This window comes from Sprattus sprattus, assembly GCF_963457725.1.
Source record: "Sprattus sprattus genome assembly, chromosome: 4".
Taxonomy (NCBI): domain Eukaryota; kingdom Metazoa; phylum Chordata; class Actinopteri; order Clupeiformes; family Clupeidae; genus Sprattus; species Sprattus sprattus.
Window position 1 is genome coordinate 1,122,817 of NC_137923.1, and position 19,653 is coordinate 1,142,469.

Consider the following 19,653-nt stretch of genomic DNA (forward strand, 5'->3'; position numbering starts at 1 on the left):
CACCTCTCTGTCCGGGCCCTGCATAATGAATGAGTTATTGGGCGTTTGCCCTTGATAACGGCACGCGGTCACGATACAGTGCGTGCGGTATAGCGACAACAAAGATGCAGACAGCAGAAATGTTGGTAACACAAAAGATAGAAAGGTAAACAAAAAGGAAACTAGGGAACGTCAATGTTGTCAACAGACTGAAAACTCCCACACACAAACAGAAACAAACACACATGTGCACACAAGGGCAGGTTGACACATGTGTCCCAGTCCCCTGGGAACGACGGTAATTAATGAGGTGATGTTGGGTAGAACTGTGCCATGGCCCTGGGGAGGGCTGAGCGGGTGAGTGGGTGAGTGGGTGGGTGGGAGTGGGTGGGAGTGGGGAGTGGGATGGGACAATGGTTGCACATCAGACTCAGAGAGAAGAGCTTTTCGAAGGTCCCCTGTCTTTCCCCAAAGCATCACAGCCACTGGAATGTCCCATCAATTCTCATTCTCAGTAATAGCATGGTCCCCTCAGGCACCGCTACCCAACTGGGAGAGGCCATCAGCTCGAGCGGCGACCCTGTGCCTGTTCGCTCTCCTCCACCCGGCCATGACACACTCACCTAACACTGCAGCTGGTGGCAGTGAGGCTCACACACTGAAGAGACACGACACAGGGAAGAGTTCTCCACGTGGTACAGTGAAAATTTTTTGTCCTTTCAGCAAGTATTAGATAGACATAACTCTTATGAACAATTGGTAGCCATGGAGCCTTGTGGTTATGTTTTATTAAAACACCTGGGTTTAAATTCAACTCGGCGCTATCTCATTTTTATAGTTCTTCTATTCTAATTTCGAATTGTCTGGAAAGGCCCCCTGTATTTGCTGGAGACATCCTGCTGTATGCAAGCATGCCCAACAGGAAACTCCTGACTCAGCCATTCAGACTCATTAAGAGTAATAAAAGCAGGTGGGCTATATTGGAATTGCAAATGCTGCTGGAAGGTACATCATCAAGAGGAGCCTAGGTGCCCTTTTGTTGCTTAATGTTAACATTAATGAAGGCAAAATGAGTTATTACACTCACTCAAACGCTTTCTCTCCTCTGAGATTAAACGCTTTTTGCTTAATGGCCACGGATATGTAAACCAGGGTTGCACAATAATAGAATAGCAGTGTCTTACCCAAGCTCAAAAGGGACCACGTAAAATGGCAACAGAAAGCAGAGCTAGATGAAAGTTTAACCTTGTGTCTGCTTTGGAAGAAGCTCCTCTGAGATGTGAGCTCAAGGTTGTACTGTGTCAAGGGAAGGGTGAGTGTGTGTGTGCGCGTCTCTCAAGGACACGCTGGTAACTCTGCGGGTCGATTATTCGCCGTGCTTCCTCTCCTCTGCACAGTTGTGCTGCACTCCGCAGGGAATCAATCAACGGCCCCATGCCTCGGAGCTACACCTCAGTCAATCACACTCACTCTAACGTTCACCAGGAGTTACATCTTCACCGAGACAACAGTCAGCAGGGGGAGAGCTAAGGTCCCCAGAAAGGCCGTTTGTCTCTGTCTCACCATCCTCTTTTGCTCTCAGAATACGGTAAAATGGCTAGGAAACAGAAATGGCCACTCAAATTGCCAGAACCAGCAGTGCAAGAGTAATATGAGTTTCCGAAAGAACATCTCTGAGAAGTGATAAGCTAGCCTGGATACCAGCCTGAACTCCGCCCACAACATTTTTGGTCTGGGAGATTCAGTCTGGAGTCGAGCTAGTTGGGAGGGATTCAAGCCCACCGAAAAGTGATCTGACCAATAAAATTGTAAGGGCGGGCTTTATACGTTGATGGACAGATATAGATAGAATAGCCTATACATCGGACAAAGATGGCGCCGTCTCGCGAGCTTAGTGGGACATATTTTATATGATTTAAGCTATCTACACGACTTTTTTTTATGTCTACATTGACTCGGTTAGTTGTGTATACGCAAAACGAGTGTTGGCAAAGATTGTAGGTCTTAACTGAAGCACTCTAGACCATTATTGATCGGTTATGCTAACGCGTAGACAAAAAAAACATTGAAACAAATGGTAGCTTCTAGCCTTGAGTGCTAATTAAGTAACGTGAGCAGGCATATCTCAACAGATATTGACAGTGCATTCATTTTGAAAGAGGAACAGAGAAACGCGATCAAGGCATTTGTCGATTGAAAAGATGTTTTTGCCGTCCTTCCTACGGGATCAGGTAAAAGTTTAATCTATCAGATGGTAATAATACTACGTTGCTCTGATTGGTTCTAGGTATCCAATTCAGCAAAGAGGAATTTTCTTTCCTGGTTCGTTGAAACACGCCCCATAATCACAGCCCAATGGTTCGGTCTCAGACTCATATTCTGACTAGAATTATGAGTATGACATCGTCAGGCTAGTGATAAGCATTATGAGTTTCCGAAAAGAACACCTCCGAGAAGTGATAAGGTTGAAAGACAAACATGCAAAGATAACATATCACTCAGCACAGTAGGTGACACAGAGACACATTATATGTCACTCATTGTCTGGTCACCCAGTGCAGTAAGTGGAGTGACCTGCATGTTTTCACAGTAAACCCCCTAAGGGAACAACAGTGGTCCTCTATAATGGCGAGTTAAATCTGCAACAGTAATGATAAATGGGCTATAGTTATTGATCCCGCTGGCATGATGTTGCTGGTAATCATCCACTCAGAGGAGGCAAGTCACTGAGATGGCATGTGATCTCCTGACACCAGTGTGCCCTACCCTAAAGGGGAGTATTCTGCCCCTGCAGGGTGTCTGTGGCTGGACTATAGGCTGGACTGTACCCAGTTGGCATGAAGCCCTGCAGGCCCACCAGGCACAACCTTGACCTAATATTGTGGTAAACACCGTAACAAAAAGGCATGGGCAAAACAGCTGGCCCACATTTCTGCACAGTGGTAGGATTTGTGAAAAGAAGTGCTTTCACAGATTAGGGTTTGGTGATACTGTATAACTGAAGCAGCCGTTTGTGAGTTAGAAAGGGAAACGGTTGAGGAGAATAGCCACTGAGAAAAGACATTTTTTTTTCTCGTTCTGCCCCCTGGACCACCAAAGAACAAACAATGACCGTCCCCAATCACTTCACAATCACAATCAACATCAACCTGCTGATTGTTCATAGCCACGCCACAGTCTACCCCCATCTCCCACTGACTCAAACTACACCACACAGCGGTAGTGTTTGCAGCCAATCACACGCCTCATTTCCCACTCACCTGGGTGAACTTCTCGGTCACGTTGTGGGTGCGGTCTATGAGCTTGCAGGGGGCGATGAGGTCAATCTCGCTGGGCGGGAGGTTGGCGCAGGGGTCCTGCTTGGAGTCGCCGAAGCTTTGTTGGCTTTTGCTGAAGGAGCGGCAGCGGATCAGGTCGGAGTCTGAGGTGGAGTTCTGCATGCCGGCTTTATTGATCACAGTACCTGAATGAGCGAGAGAGTGTGATACAGTGAGAGTGAGAGAGTGAGAGAGTGAGAGACAGTGAGAGAGAGAAGTTATTTGCGGCACATGACAAGTACCTCTTTGCCACACAAATCAAATAAAAAAAACTTTCTCTGATTCTCTCTCTACCTCCTCTATTTTTCACTTTCCCTGTGTGTGTGAGTCTCAACGCACTCGCTAAACATGCTGCTTTGCTCTCTGTCTCTCCGGGCTGCGTCATCTATATAAGCTGTGTGGGAGGCGCTTTGCACTTCAACCGGAAAACACCAGCACACAAAAAGAAGAGAAGGATGCTGATGTGTAGGGTGGAGATCTCAGGGGGTGGATTCCAATTTCAAAGTTAACTCTTTCTCACGATCTGACTCTCTCTCTCTCTCTCTCTCTCTCTCACTCTCTCTCTCTCTCTCTCTCTCTCTCTCTCTCTCTCTCTCTCTCCCTCTCTCTCTCTCTCTCTCTCTCTCCACTGTCCCATCTCTACAGACAGCATCCCTGTTATCATCCCACTGCGTTACTCATCTCCCACGGATACCCACATCTCTACCAAGACCTTTCCCAGCTCCATACCTGAAAGGAGTGTCAGGCTTGCCTGTGTGTACGTAGTTCCTTCTATATGTCTATGTTTCGGGCTAAGCCTGAAGCATTTGTCCCTTTGTTTGTTCTATTTAGGTCCTTACACCTTTTTAGACAAAGTTTTTTTTTTCAGTTCAGTTTAATACATTATATTTTTGGCATCAGCCTTGGATTTTATGCAGCAGGCGAAACGTCTATGAACACGCATACTGAGGTATAAGACGCTCATGCCAATCTCCTATCTGACTTCTATAGGTCTACACATGAATTGGGAGGTATCTGAGCTGTGACCCCCCCGTTACTAAGATGCGGCGGTGGTGGTGGTGAGATGTATCTGAGCTGTGACCCCCCCGTTACTAAGATGCGGCGGTGGTGGTGGTGAGAGGTATCTGATGTGACCCCCCTCCTTACTAAGATGCAGCGGTGGTGGTGGTGAGAGGTATCTGAGCTGTGACCCCCCCCTACTAAGATGCGGTGGTGGTGGTGGCGGCCTCTGACCTGTGCTGCTGGGCCGTGAGGGCAGTCGGCCTTCCCAGGCACGGTGGCGGGGCGAGGCGGTGGGCTGCAAGCTGCACAGGCTTTCACAAGAGTGGCTGTGGCTCAGGCTGCAGCTGGAGGCGGCCAGGTCCTCAGGCCGCAGGGAGTGCAGTCTCGGGGAGGACTGGGAGCGGCCCTGGGAGAGGCCCTGGGAGAGGCCCTGGGAGAGGCCCTGGGAGAGCGGTTTGCGCAGGGCTGGGGAGTGTGGCTGCGGCAGCTGATGATGATGATGATGATGCTGCTGGGGGGTTCTGGAGGCACTCTGGGGTGTCTCGTCCCACGAGAGCAAAGGCGGTGGAGGAGCCCCCAGCTCCCGATGCTCTGGAAGGGAGATGAGCTTGTCCAGGGTCACCGACTCGTGGCCCATGGAGGGGAGGCCGAACTCCGTGTCGTCCTGCAGCGAGTGCCTTCTGCTCAGAGAGCGCAGCAGAGGCAGCGGCAGCCTGAACCGGTGCCGACGTGCTTAACAGAATCAAGAAGAGAAGGAGAGAAAGAGAGAGAAAAGAAGGAGAGAAAGAGAGAGAAAAGAAGGAGAGAAAGAGAGAGAAACGATGGAGAGAAAGAGAGTGAAAAGAAGGAGAGAAAGAGAGAGAAAAGAAGGAGAGAAAGAGAGTGAAAAGGAGGAAAGAAAGAGAGAGAAAAGAAGGAGAGAAAGAGAGAGAAAAGAAGGAGAGAAAGACAGAGAAAAGAAGGAGAGAAAGAGAGAGAAAAGAAGGAGAGAAAGAGAGAGAAAAGATGGAGAGAAAGAGAGTGAAAAGAAGGAGAGAAAGAGAGAGAAAAGAAGGAGAGAAAGAGAGTGAAAAGGAGGAAAGAAAGAGAGAGAAAAGAAGGAGAGAAAGAGAGAGAAAAGAAGGAGAGAAAGACAGAGAAAAGAAGGAGAGAAAGAGAGAGAAAAGGAGGAAAGAAAGAGAGAGAAAAGAAGGAGAGAAAGAGAGAGAAAAGGAGGAAAGAAAGAGAGAGAAAAGAAGGAGAGAAAGAGAGAGAAAAGAAGGAGAGAAAGACAGAGAAAAGAAGGAGAGAAAGAGAGAGAAAAGGAGGAGAGAAAGAGAGAGAAAAGATGGAGAGAAAGAGAGAGAAATGAGGGAAAGAAAGAGAGAGAAAAGGAGGAGAGAAAGAGAGAGAAGAGAAGGAGAGAAAGACAGAGAAATGAGGGAAAGAAAGAGAGAGAAAGAAAACATAAGATACACAAAAATCTACGGAAGATCTTAATCTACGGTCAGAATGACCCGTTGATTAAGGCTGACTTGTCAGACATGCTCTGTAACCAATCAGTCTTGATTCACGTAAATAACATTTTACTGTCAAATAAGCCAGCAGTCATGACAACCAGACAGTTTAAACAGTAGCCTGCAGTACCAATGGAGAGCCAGGGGATGTGCAGTTTGTGGTTGAGCTCTCTGTTGGGAAAAGAGGTCACTGGGCAGTCACGCTGGTCCACAAGGTCAAAATTCAGGATGAACATGATCACCAGGCCATCTTCATTCTTCACTGGTACCACATCCACGAAGCAGGGAAAACACACACCTGTTTGGAGAGGGCACACAAATGCACACCTGTGTTTAGGCAGGACATTCAAATCCCTCACCTTAAATGAATGTTACACCATGGACACCATTTCCATAGAGATTCCATCTCCAGATTTTTCCAGAGTGGACTGGCTGTTGAAGCAACACGGTTGATGTAAATTTCTGACACGTACCACTGATGTGTTTACAATGAAAATGTTTCTACATCTCCACTAGAGGGAGACACACAACAGGAAGCAGCACATCCGTCTCAATGAATATGTTACACACTTTCTTAATGTCAAGGGCAATCCGGTTTCACCCTTTAAACATCTGATATATACACTTCAGTTATGTCACAGGTCATGGTTTCATTGTTTGGAATAAACACAAATAAACAAATAAACCAAATGATCCTTTTAATCTATAATCAATCACATAACAATGTAGCAAAAAAATGCTCCAGTGTGAGTAATTCCATTTAAGGTTTTTAAGATCAGCCATGTTAGATCTGGCGTGTCTGTTTAACTGAATGTCTGGCTGTGCACTGTGAGTGTTGACACGTCCCCACCTCCTGGCCTGTCTCCTGCCAGCCCAGCCAGGATGTCTCTCCCCCTAGCTCTGGCTCTGGCAGCGCGTCGCCCTCAAGGCCAGATAGGACACGCGTGGGACAGGAAACAATCTGCATCGTCTCTGGGATTAGAGTGCTGGATGCCGATTTAATACAGTCCACTGATACCAGCAGCATCTGCCTCAGTGCCAGGAAACAGACAGGAACTGCTGGACCATCTGCTGCTGAATGTCCCCTAACCCCTACTCGTGTCATCCTTGGGCCTGTCGCACCACTACACAACACTCATCAGACTAAAGAAGATCCTTTCATGTTATTGGCAACTGTACAGTCCATCACACAAATTCAGAGTTTGCATTCGGCTCTTGTTCTAAATTTGCTAATGCATAATGATAAGGTATGTTAGTAAACCATTTACATGGTATCATCAAATGGTTCAATAGATATGTAGAGGCCCTCACAAGACATTAGACAACATTAGTAGATTACTTACAAATAGATTATAAGACACAAACATTTTGTAAATGCATAACACACAGGCTTATAATCAATAAAGATGTTAAAAAATCATATTAGCGTATAAATGTATAGGTACTTATTTATAAAGATAATAAGAAATGCCATAGAACTCAGTAAGATGAATAACTAATGTATTTACTATGCCTTTTTTACAAGTTTATTGAGATTTTCTGCAGCCCCACAGTCTAAAGTGGATACTTTTTATACATTATTTTAGTATATAAATGATGAACAAACATCAATTGCCAATGAATAACCATAAAATAAAATACAAACTATATTAAAAAATGTAACTTGTCAACATCCGTAGTTTGTTGCCAAAACCTGATTATTTCAAATCATGGGCAAACACTGCTAACTCTGATGCTCCGACTGTCTCTGAATCGTGATTCGTGGCTAAAGAAAAGTGTCTGAAATCTAGACATTCAAATATCGGGTTACAATGTCTTTTGTCAGGATAGATCCACCAAGGAAGGTGGCGTGGCTATATTTGTAAAAGACCATTTTCAATGTTCTGTCACACTAAGACAGTGCCCAAGCAACTGGAACTGTTCCTGTTCAATCTCTCCGTTGCCACAGACCAGCCTCTGTTAAACAGCCGTTCTGGGGACCTCAGCTCTCCCCCCTACTGGCTAAAGAACAAACTTCCAGGTTGTGGAGCCAACACCAAAAAGTTCTGGATAACAGTCAAGTCCTTGGAGAAGAAACTTGCCTCTCCTCATCTACCCACCTCTCTGAAATGTGGCAACATTGTTGTCTCTGGTAAACAACTCTTAGCCATGTTTTTCAACCACCATTTCCTGAAGTCATCTAGTTTTTGATGCAGCTGCCCATAACACTTACACATCTTTCACTCCGACTTAATCACCCAATATTCACCATCACCAACAGCTTCTGCCTTCAACCTGTTATAGTTTCTGAAGTCCTGGATGATATTAAATTCAAACAACTCAGATCTGATGGGCTTGCTTCACTGAATCTCTGTCTTTAATACAGTACTGAATTTGAACCTGAGATCACTGAATGCATCATTTAAGTATACAAAGTATCCACTTTAGACTGGGGCTGCAGAAATCTAAATAACCTGATAAAAAGTCCTAGTAAATACAGTTCATCTAACTGTGTTACATGGCATTTATTATTATTTTTCTAAATAATAAACTATACATATATAAGTTAACATGAGTTTTTTGGCATCTTTATTGATTATGGGCCTACCATTATGCATGAATTATGCATTTACAAGCGTCTCATCAATTATTTGTAAGTCAACTACTAATGTTATCTAATGCCTCGGTGTAATGGTTTATTAGCACACTTTATTATGAAGAATTACTCTAAGTTCAAAAGGAATAATGCTTCCACTACACTTAATTGCTCATGTGGCTGGCATTCGAAAGTTTACTTTTTTGATTAAATGTTCTAGCGATGTGAACATTACAATAGTAAAGTTATATATATGCTTACATGTATGTTTGAAACACTTACAATGCAACCTTGTCTTAGAATGAAGCATGCTTCTCCACTAATTTGTATGGGAATTCATTTTCTCCCTATGTTATGTAATGATATATTACACTGAAAAAAAAGGCAAATTCAACACATAATGGACCACATGGTTTTCGAAGCCTGGAAAAGTTGTATGAGAATAATTTCATTCACTATTTAAATTGGTTTCCTGTAATGTTTCTTTGCATATGCTATTGATATGGAATGTCCCAAAATTATGCTGCTGTGAAAGGCTTAGGACCATAAATCCTTGAGAACATTTTGCATTAAAGATATTTCATTCAGTGGAATAACACACTCATTTTAATTTCCCCTAGAAATATAGTAAGACTCCTCAATGATAATTAAGAACCCTTCATTTGGTATCAAACTTTTTTTATTTGTTCTAAACTGGAAAGAGATTAAATATCAAATGACATATAGAAATGCTTTTTGATTAAATGTTCTAGCGATGTGAACTTAGTATAATAGTAAAGTTATGTATATTTTTAGAGACTGGACGCAGTATGTTTACATGTAAGTTTGAAACACTGTGTGTTGTCACCTTGGGCCACACTCTGAATCTTGGCACACCTGCCCCACAGTGTACAGAAGGGTGAGGTCTGGCCACAGCCCTCCACTGGCAGATGAGGGGGGGGCCTCGCGAGGCTACGCATGAGGTCTGGCCACAGCCCTCCACTGGCAGATGAGGGGGGGGCCTCGCGAGGCTACGCATGCTCTGCCTGTATATTGTTGTCATGCATTGCATACATAATCCTAGCATCTAACCGGAGGAACATGAAACACTCAACATAAATGACCGATCCAAATGGAGTGTGCTCCATGCCATAAAATAACAGACACGGTTATGAGCATCATTCATTTAAATTATAGTCACTTTGTTGACATCTGCTGGAGGGATGATCAAACTGAAAAAAGGTTTAAGACCGTCAAGAGATAACACCTAATAATGACAAACCCAAGCACAGAGACACTCACATAAAGAACATACTTAATATTTAATTCACTTCAAGTTTTTAGGTAATTTTTATATTCCTAATCCCAATAGCAAGTTTAACATTAATATTTAGGAGTTGGATGCTGAGTAAGGCCCTATGAGCCCGGGCTGGTGTTCTGGTGAAGTGTTTAGGTGTGCTCACGCAAGACCCAGCAGTTCAATGTAAATTACATTGTACCAGCTTATTATGTTTGTGTTTTTGTGTGGGTCATCTGAGAGTCTTAAAACCCAATACCAATATCAATCATGTTCAATCTGATAATCAGCATTTTCCTTTTTCACAATACTGTGATTGTGACACCCCTTGTGACACACTGCATGCTGAGGAAGCTTTGAGGCAAAGAAACAGTGTAGAGGTTGCAAATGCAACCGCTTTTCTACCCTAGGTTGCATATGCCTTCCCACTGTCCGTATATTACAAAAAAGCTTCATGGCGGCCAGAGAAAGGGAGCTACTTGCTCTTGCCCCAAAATGTAAGGATATTTACAATTAACATATTTCAACACAGTTTTCTGCTGAATTGAGACTTTTGCTCTACTTTGTGATAAGGATTATTTTCATTTTCACAAAGTTGGAGGAACCATCTTGCTTGTATCTGTAACTCTATTGTATTGGTCCTTTATGGCTTTGCATGCCGAGGACAGAACCAGCTATAAGTATCAAATACAGATGAAGCCCTGTAAAGGGATTACATATGCATCACAGAAACTGATATTAAGGGTGGGATTTAAACATCCCATTTTCATTCAACCCTGCTGTTTTAGGCTTTCTTACACATTTTTTTACATTCTCTGGTGGAAAAAAATGCATGCACGACATCACATGTTATATATAACAAGTCAATCTACTGTCCTGTGAAACAAAGTGAGCAGAAAAGGAGAAAGTGATGGCAGTGAGTGAGAGTGAGAGAGAGAGAGAGAGAGAGAGAGAGAGAGGGAGAGAGAGAGAAGTGAGCAGAAAAGGAGAAAGTGAAGGCAGTGAGTGAGAGAGAGAGAGAGAGAGAGAGAGGGAGAGAGAGAGAAGTGAGCAGAAAGGGAGAAAGTGAAGGCAGTGAGTGAGAGTGAGAGAGAGAGAGAGAGAGAGAGAGAGAGAGAGAGGGAGAGAGAGAGAAGTGAGCAGAAAGGGAGAAAGTGATGGCAGTGAGTGATTAGTGTTTAGTAACGACTCTAGAGAACCTCCGGCTAGAGGAGTAAATTACTCGTCAATGGCCTAGGTAACAGATTATAATCAGTCTGCAGAGGATAATTACCCCATATTATGCAGTGCTAAATACAAAAACACAAACATCAATATTAAGGTGTATATAGGGAACTCATCCTGTATAAAGATTTCTGCTTGAGTGAACAGAAATAAAAAATAATTATAGCTGCTTTGCGAAGAGAGTGGTATAAGGCTACCAGGGGATCCATTCAGTTTTAATACTTGCATCTCAGATGAATCACCCTGTAACCCCCTAAAAATCAAATATCCATTGTCCACAATCACATTAAGGGCACTGGGGCCAAAACGCCTCTGCAGGAGGAGTCACGTGGGTACGCCGAGCAAGATGGCAGCACAGTAGACGAGCTCCGCTCACCCACCAATAATTACAATATAATAACTAATGAAAATCCACAACTTTTAACAAATTCATAATCCTTGACCCTCACAACTTGCACCTGAGTAAACCGAAGCTCTTTTTTGGGCCAAATGACGACCACGTTGAAGTATTTAAAAAAAAAAAAAAAAAAGCCTCTGCAGACTAGGGTGCTACATGCTTGCCCCCCAAACAGGTAGATTTATACATTAAAATGGCGCCAGAAGCCTCTGAACATTAATTAAGGCGCTGTCAGGCTCCATGTCTGTTCTTCCTGCTTTTCATTATTTTAGTTCACAGCCTCCAGATCAATATCTGTGGATATTCTTTTATGTCATTGTTTAAGTGTGTTTTCTCTGTAGCCTTATAACTAGTTACAGTTTATGTTAGTTAGTGCTGTGCGTTGTAGAATTCCGTAAGTATCAAGCTTCAAGTCAAGTGGATGTGCTGTTGTGCACTATGTTTTGCTGAAGGTAGACACATGGCTTAGTGGTCTATTCTGAATAGACAGATTTTCGCTCCAGTTGGCTTCATCAAGCAGCTTGATGGATGCCTACTCCGGCACTACATCTAGCTAACTCGGATTGAATAACGAAATAAAGTGTTGACGTTCCCACCCAGAATTAGCCACAAAATCTTGACAGTCTTACACGTCTGAAACTAGTTTCTGCCGCATCAATTAAGCAAAGCTGATCATCACCCTGGAGAACAAATCCTGAGTCTAATCTCCACATTGACCATGCCAACATAAAAAGTCGATAGCCTACTATTTTTTTGTACTAAAATGGGATCTCTTAAAGACAACGAGCCTCTTAAGACATCTGACTGAAATACCTGCTACACTTACATCTGATTTAGAGTGAACCACGCAGGACCCATTTTAAATTTAAATGCCTATTATTTCCCATGACGTGGAATAAAAAACTAGCATTAGGTTCCCATTCTCTGGATATTATGTGTGCTTGCGTAGACCTGGTGAATGGTCAGGGAAGAAAAACGGACAGTTGAATTATTAACTCCCCTGAAATGACTCCAGTCATTACTCCAGTTAATTATAGCCAAGGACGTCATTAACAGAATATTATGACAGATGATGAGGGTCATCCTCTATTTTCTAGAACTCTCCGTTCACTGACACCTCAGCAGGCTTAGGGAGACTCTCCTCTGCATTCTCCCCTTTCCCCACAAATCCCAAGATCAGGTGACACACGCATCTCAGGGCTCATAGGTGGCCGACCCGCAGGAGCACTGCAGAGAGCAGTTGGCACAGAGGTGGCCATGTTCAAATGATTTGGATATGTACTGTGGAGTAATTTTGCAAGGCTGTATTTTCAGGATATCATCACTGTATGGAAAAATCATTTGTCCTCTTGTGTTTGTCTTCTGGTTTTAAGAGTGTGTTTAGTGTGTTACATAGAAAAATAGGATACTTCATGAAATTAAGAGGTAGGCTACAAACAATACAGTGTTGAGCAGTGCAGATTTTTTTTGAAGTTGGAACTAATACCACCATCACTTTTAAGCGCATCCGAAAAATGCAATCTTTACCGACAGAGATCTGACTAATACGTAAAAATCCTTCTGACCAATTTCTTAATGGAGAAATGCCAAATGCTTCCCTATAGAATGAAAAAAAAAAAACACTCTATGCATTGCAATTCCATAGAAGGATTTCTGCCACCATTACTTCAGTGAATTATTTAGTTTCTTACTTAGGCATAGTGGTGTTATCTGCTACACAGTATCTCCTTCCCCACCCAGGGGTGGCCCTGGACTCTGATTGCCATCTTTACCTTTTGTTCCAAGGCCACTTGATCCTGTGGGATATTTTTTGTGGTTTAACGTGCTTAGTTGAGATAAGTTTTCTTTTTAGGGTGTGCAAGTTTGGAATCCAAGTCCATGGCTCCATGTGTACTTCCATACATGTGAGCAACAGGAAATCTGACACAGAGAATAATTTCTTTGCACAAAAGTGGACAAGGGAAACAAATGATTAGCAAATCACTGTTATAAGTAAGAACACCCTAGAAAAAGTGACATAAAAGTAAAATAAATACATGGCCTTGTGACAAGCTCCCTCAAGATGTCCAGGTCATCAAAATAAGCTTTCAGATCATGATGAGTGCTGCCGAAGCCAAGGCACAAAAAAGCCTGTTTAGCCTTCTATATCCGGATAGTTTAATGCAACTTATTTTCTGAATCTTTTTAGATTAAATCAGAGTGACTTTAAATTCAATTTTGAGTCCTGATGAAATTGGGCCTCGTTGATGCCATCAATAATTCACAATTGTACTGCCAAGAAAAAGGCGCAAAAAGGTCAAAATGCTGCAGTGGTCAAGAATGCCACATGATATCAACCCTATTGACCACCTGTACGGAATTGAAAAGGGAAAGAAGAGCAGCACTCCCCCTAAACGATTGAGACACTCAAGGTGGTCATTCTTCAGGACTGAAACAGGATAGCCATGACAGTATGTTGCAAACTTGTACAGTCAATGTCCAGAAGGCTCAATGCAGTACTTGTAAGTCAAGAAGGACATACTTACTAGCGTTTCACAGCTTCCACCCTCCTCCCCATTCTCCTCCATTTCATTAGTAGCTTTAAGCTCACATTACCCATTATCCATAGGGAGTGTCAGCGGACATCACACACACATGCATTTTCTGCTATAGGCATCCCCGGACCATGGCCAGCTACCAAGCCAAACATGCACATAATCAGTGCTCTAAATGAAGTATTCCAATGGGTAAACTAGTTAAATCAAGGGATCTAAGCAAGGGTTTTTAATAACACATCTTAGTATGTTGTTATTAAGTTTATGTTTAATCATTTCAAATGTTGGGTTTGTATTCATTTTGAAATGAATCATTGGATATTAGAAATATATCTTCATGTTTATGGGGGGGGTGAACTAATTCATGCTGTATACAGTTGGGATAAAGCCATCGATCGACTGAGTTGGGAGACATCTTATTCAGAGAAGCCCAGATCAGATCAATCAGGAGAGGCAGAGCAGGAATAGACAGGGCATGTTCAGTGTTGCAGTACCGGCATCAGTTTGTATTAGCTCACAAAAATACTGAGGCAAAATATTTGTGTCTCTACTCCCTACACTTATAAATAAAAAATGTCTAGCATAGTGCCTTGCAATGGCTGTATTGACTTATTGGAGTTTTCACATTCCAACACCCCAAAGATAATCAACACTTCAGGCTGCGAAGACAGAAGACTGGTTCTCTTGTTTCATCAACATATGAAAGTGGTTGACCTTAGTGAGTCAGGGAATGATGCCTTTGGGGGGAAATAAAGCTGGCGTAAGTCCGGAGGAAGAACAAGGGCATTGTAATGAAATTTTGAAAAAATAATCTCTGAGCGGGAGCTGTCTGTGGATCATGCGGTGTATCGCCCCCTTAATGTTCTTCCAGCCATGGGAATTCTCTATGATGCTAATCTCAACCCAATGCTTGTGACTTGATATCTGAGAGTCCCAAAAAAACAACAAACAGCTTTAAACAACAATATGGCGTGTTCGCCTCAACTGTGCACCAGCACATGGGACAACACATCCCCATCATAGCATTCCAAGGTGTATCATATGGACACTACACGTCATGGCAAAGAAATGTGCTGACAAACACTACGGGGTAATAATGAGGGGGCGGACTACAGCAAGGTGCCTGACTGACCGAAGCAGGGGTCGCTGAATGCACTGTGTCTCATTCGGACTGCCCTTCTCCATGTTATGGAGACGGTTTCATTATCGGGGGGGAGAGAGAGAGGGGTTGGAGATTTATTACACAACCCCCACACATCTCAGCTTCATTCATGAATCACATCCGTGACACCTTAGTCACATTCCTACAGTGGAGTCTCAGAGCACAGAAAATCAGCTAAAATTCAAGACCAAATATTCTCTAGCCACAAGATGCATAGTAAATGATGTTAGCAGCTTGATAATCATGCTTGAGGGTCTATAAAACCTGCACTAGACTCATAACTTAATAACAGATCATTACTGTATCAAATGCAAATCTACCACAACAGTGGGTCTGCACAGGTTGACTCATTGATCCATTAATTCATAATGAAATTATGCACCTCTCTAGTGTGGATTAATCTGCTATCATGAAGCATTTCTTTCTCGCAGTGCTAGTATTCCTCAGCATGACTTGTGGCCACAGTATATTGGCTGTCCAAGTGTGAATATACGGCTTATAAATAATATATCTATAATAAGAATACAATAAGTAGAAAGGGGCAAAGTCATACAAAGAATTATTGAAGTGTAGTATCTAGTAAATCAACTTGGGATTCATAAATGCTGTAGGCAGACGAACACCACAGCTTTATGACTATGTGAGTGGCAGAATTTCACCTTATAGTAGAGGTCACATTCTCAATGACCTTCTCTAGCCCCATATTTCCTGTAATATTAGAGAGAGTGACTTTGGCTTACTTTAAGAAAGTGAGTTATTCATAAAAATGTTTATCTTTAATTCTGTCCTTCAATTTACACTATAGCTACGCTGAGTGTATAAATGGGAAGTTCATATTTGTGGGTTATTTGATTAATTAGGGATTTAATTAAGCGGATTATGTCTCCATGGGTGGTGGGACACTCAATGGAAGATGAAAGTGAAGGAATACAGTTATGTGTGGCTGGGGGGGGGGGGGGGGGGGCATGATGAGCACAGGTGAGATTCACTGTGAATGGACATCTCCACTGCTGTTTTACAAATGCACTGAAATCCACTGAAACTGTCTGACACTCCTACTACCCAATCCATCTGAAGAAACAGTCCCACATACACCTCACAAGGAGAACGTACTGCTGGAAATACACTAAAAACACTACAACAGCTTGTTTATCTGCTGGAAAATAAAGGATATAATGATCGAAGTAAATTAATAACTATGAAAAGTTTTAATAAACAAGTAGTTTGAAATATGGAACATCCAAAAATGTATTTATGCAAATCTGATTGAAAACCTACAATATGTCTTCTAAATACAGAGAGTCATTTGGTACAAAAGTATGAGATTTCATGAATCAGCTGACTGGATGAATGTCCATGTGTAGGCTTACTGCAGTTGCGTTTGGTTGCACCTGCACGCTGTTCAGGACTTGCAGAACAAAATCAATACAAAGCTGAGACCCTCTAACCCCTCGCACCAAATTACTCTCTCTTACCCTAACCCTGCCTCCTCTCACAGAGTTGCATACAAATGGCAGCTTCGTTATTTGAATGCTTTAGGTTCTCACTATCATTACAAAAATAAATATTGATTGAAAGAGCAATTATTCTCTCAAGCTAGCCTTCTCCTGTGTACTCCTATAAAGAGCTCACCCAGGGATCAATGAAAGAGGTCACTCTGTCACTTTGACTTCTGGCTGAGGAAGCCTCTCTGGGCCTGAGATAATAAAAAGTAACAGTGCCCTTATAACAAACAATGCTTCCGCAGAGGGTGTGGGATGGGGGTAGGATTATGGGCCGTTTAATTACTGCTACTCTTTGCTCTCCAGCTTACCAGATCAACCTTGCCCTTGGAGTCATTTGCGTATTCGTGCTACTTTTAATTCCCAGTTCACCCCCTTGAAAATATATATATATTTCCACGTTCGTCCCTAAACAAAAGGCCTTGAAGGTTTTATTTTAAAGTGTCTGTTTTGGAATTCTTTGTGGAGCCCGCGCTTGATTTTTCAGAATCAGAATCAGAACGCCATTCGTTAGACAGCATTTTAACCCATTTTGAACAGGGCCTCTGTCTTGACGTCCTATTTAACTCAGACTGGTTGCAGTTTACTGCCTAAGTTTTAACATTGTTTTAGATGGGTAAAGGGGGGGGGGGTTGAAAACAAACAGTAGTCAGTAGTGGTGACTTAAGATACACTATCTGAGATGGGGCAGTCTGTCCTTCAGTTGAGGTCGAGGCATGATGATCTCTCGCTACAAGTTTCACCTGTTCGGGTTGGCTTTACATATGTTTGTGATGGTTGCTTGTGGAGTCAAATGCAATTGAGGTGCTTGTCTCCAGGGCTCAGCTAACACTTAACAGTTGTATTTTTCTCTTTCACGGATGATATGTTAATAAATGTGTTAACTGAAGCAAATTAGGTCTTTTCCCTTTATCTTTTTCTTTGAGAATACCAGAGTGCTTAATGTACATGTTAAAATCACAAAAATCTTATGGGGGGGGGGATTCCCCCAGACCCCCCTACACAGGGTTGGTTTGTCACCCTTTTCAGCCTCCTGAGTTTGCAGGTATGTATAGTACTATTAATGTTAATGTTAATGTTAATTTTGCACAAATATGCAACACATTTCGATGTAATGAGGCATGACCTAACATGAACCTTTGGTTTCGGCCCCTCGGCCCTCGCCTCCGATTTATATTTGGCCCCTGACAAGAAAGAATTTGGGCAACCCTGCTCTATACACTGCTCCACGCATATTCTATATTAAAGGACTCTGTGTTAGTTCTTATGCAACCATAGGAAAATCCAGCGGTTAGCTCTGGGATTTGAACAGCGTTATGAGTAATCGTCCTTCAAGCAATCACGACTCTGTCTTCTGCTTCTATTGTTCTTATTCTCACTCTCCCACCTGTCCTGAAAATCAATACATCATCCAGACAAGCTGATTCCTAAAATAGGGATCAGTAGCGGTAGCCATAATTAGGATGGCACCTGGTCTGTAATCCCCCACGTCTAATGGAAGGCCTCGTTTAAAAGGGCATGAGGGGAAAGTGAGGCTCAGGATACAGAAGCAACATGGTGGAGGGCTATCCGCACTGAAGAAGGAACGCACACCATAACAGAGCATGAGAATAGACAGAGGTCATATAGTTTTAAATTCTGCTCATGAACACAGATCTGACAGACTGCATCACGTGTGTCACTAGCTCCACTAAATGCAATGGAATATGAGAAAACTGTTAGACAAAACACATTTGATGAAAAGTACTATGACACACAGTTTAAACACCCAGAACACGTCTCACCGTCTTTCCTGTACAGTGAGATCTCCACCTTTCTCTCCTCCGAACCTAGTAGAGCTTTGGCCATCTGTGCCACGGCCGGCCGCCCTGTGTGCGGGCCGTACAGGAAGCTGCAGGTGCACGGCTTTTGCATCACCTCGGAACGGGTGTAGCCGCACATGCCACAGAAGCCGTCATTGCAGAAGATGATAGCGCAGTTCTCCACCCGAGCGTTGGCAATGATAAATTTGCGATCTACGTAAAAACAAAAGGCAGGAGCAATATCAGAAAGACAACATCTGGCACCCAAACAAGCCCACATGTCTATGCACATACGAGCTGGGATAACAACAATGATCAGTGTGGACATGTGTTTATTTATTTTTCAATTAAGTGGTCAAATCAACACTTCAATTATTGCTTTTCATTGTGGTAGAATTCATGTCCAGAAAATATTTGTTTCATTATGATAGTTGTTCTATAAGAACTTACTTTGGCATAGAGTGTTGCATGGATAAAGATTGCTCTTTTATAAGGCAAGGATTTGCTTTATGTCACCTGATTTTTCTCAACAAAGTAACACATTTTCTTTCTTTACTACTCTGTTAAAATTACAATAAGACACTGATTCTTAATTAATGTTTTATCTTTTATTTTGTCTAGATAATCCAAGATTACGATTTTGAATCGATCCAAAACAATGCGCAAACTTTGCCCGAGTTTTCTCTCTTAAAGTCCATCGTCTAAATATGTACATTTGTAATTTAAAAATACTCACTTTGGCCTTCAAATGTACGGATTATTGTATCCACGAAAGTATTCTGAGGCGCAACGTGTCCCCGTCGAACAGGCATCCTTTCACATTAAACGTTCAAAAGAAACTTTCAACTATCTAAGATATACTTCGGGTATAAGCCTATACTAAATGGATTAATGCTCTATCCTTAGTCGTTGAATGTAAAAACTACATACAATATCCATAACTGCAGCGCTATGGTACTATTGCTGTTGCTTATCAGCTCAGATCTTAAAACTTGAATTCGCCGGTAAATTGAACTTGAAGCTGTTTCTTCTGTGATACACCTGCAATGAACAGTACCGAAAGTCCCAGTTCTTCAAATGGAAACAATGTGTTACTCAAACTTAAAGGGGAGAGAGCGATGCAGCGATCCGTTGTCATTTCAAGCTGCATAAAGTCATGCATAAAAGCCACGAAGCATCTTCAAATGCCTTTGCTAGCGGTGGGGGTTCGAACAAGCAGGGGAAAGTCAGATGCGTCGTACGCGCGTGCGAAGACATACGTAGAGCAACATGGAACGTGAGCTTGGGAGGGGAGGGGAGGAGAGGGGAGGGGTCGGCGGCAGGAGAGAGAAAGAGAGCGAGAGAGAGAGATAAAAACAGCTCCAAGAACATATAAATACAATATTAT

The 19,653-nt window shown here is 42.7% G+C and overlaps 1 protein-coding gene across 1 annotated transcript in view; it reads right to left on the reverse strand.

The window, feature by feature from the left end:
* The window catches only part of LOC308364473 (voltage-gated inwardly rectifying potassium channel KCNH2-like), a gene marked incomplete at both ends in the record, with an annotated part of 43,156 nt that extends 24,078 nt beyond the window's left edge, over positions 1-19,078 (reverse strand). Inside the window, 5 exons of the mRNA XM_080837607.1 lie at positions 3,240-3,442; positions 4,530-5,030; positions 5,925-6,092; positions 18,249-18,479; positions 19,003-19,078. Coding sequence (XP_080693733.1) covers positions 3,240-3,442; positions 4,530-5,030; positions 5,925-6,092; positions 18,249-18,479; positions 19,003-19,078 — 1,179 coding nt within the window. The remainder of the gene's footprint in view (positions 1-3,239; positions 3,443-4,529; positions 5,031-5,924; positions 6,093-18,248; positions 18,480-19,002) is intronic.
* Positions 19,079-19,653: the final 575 nt, after the last annotated feature.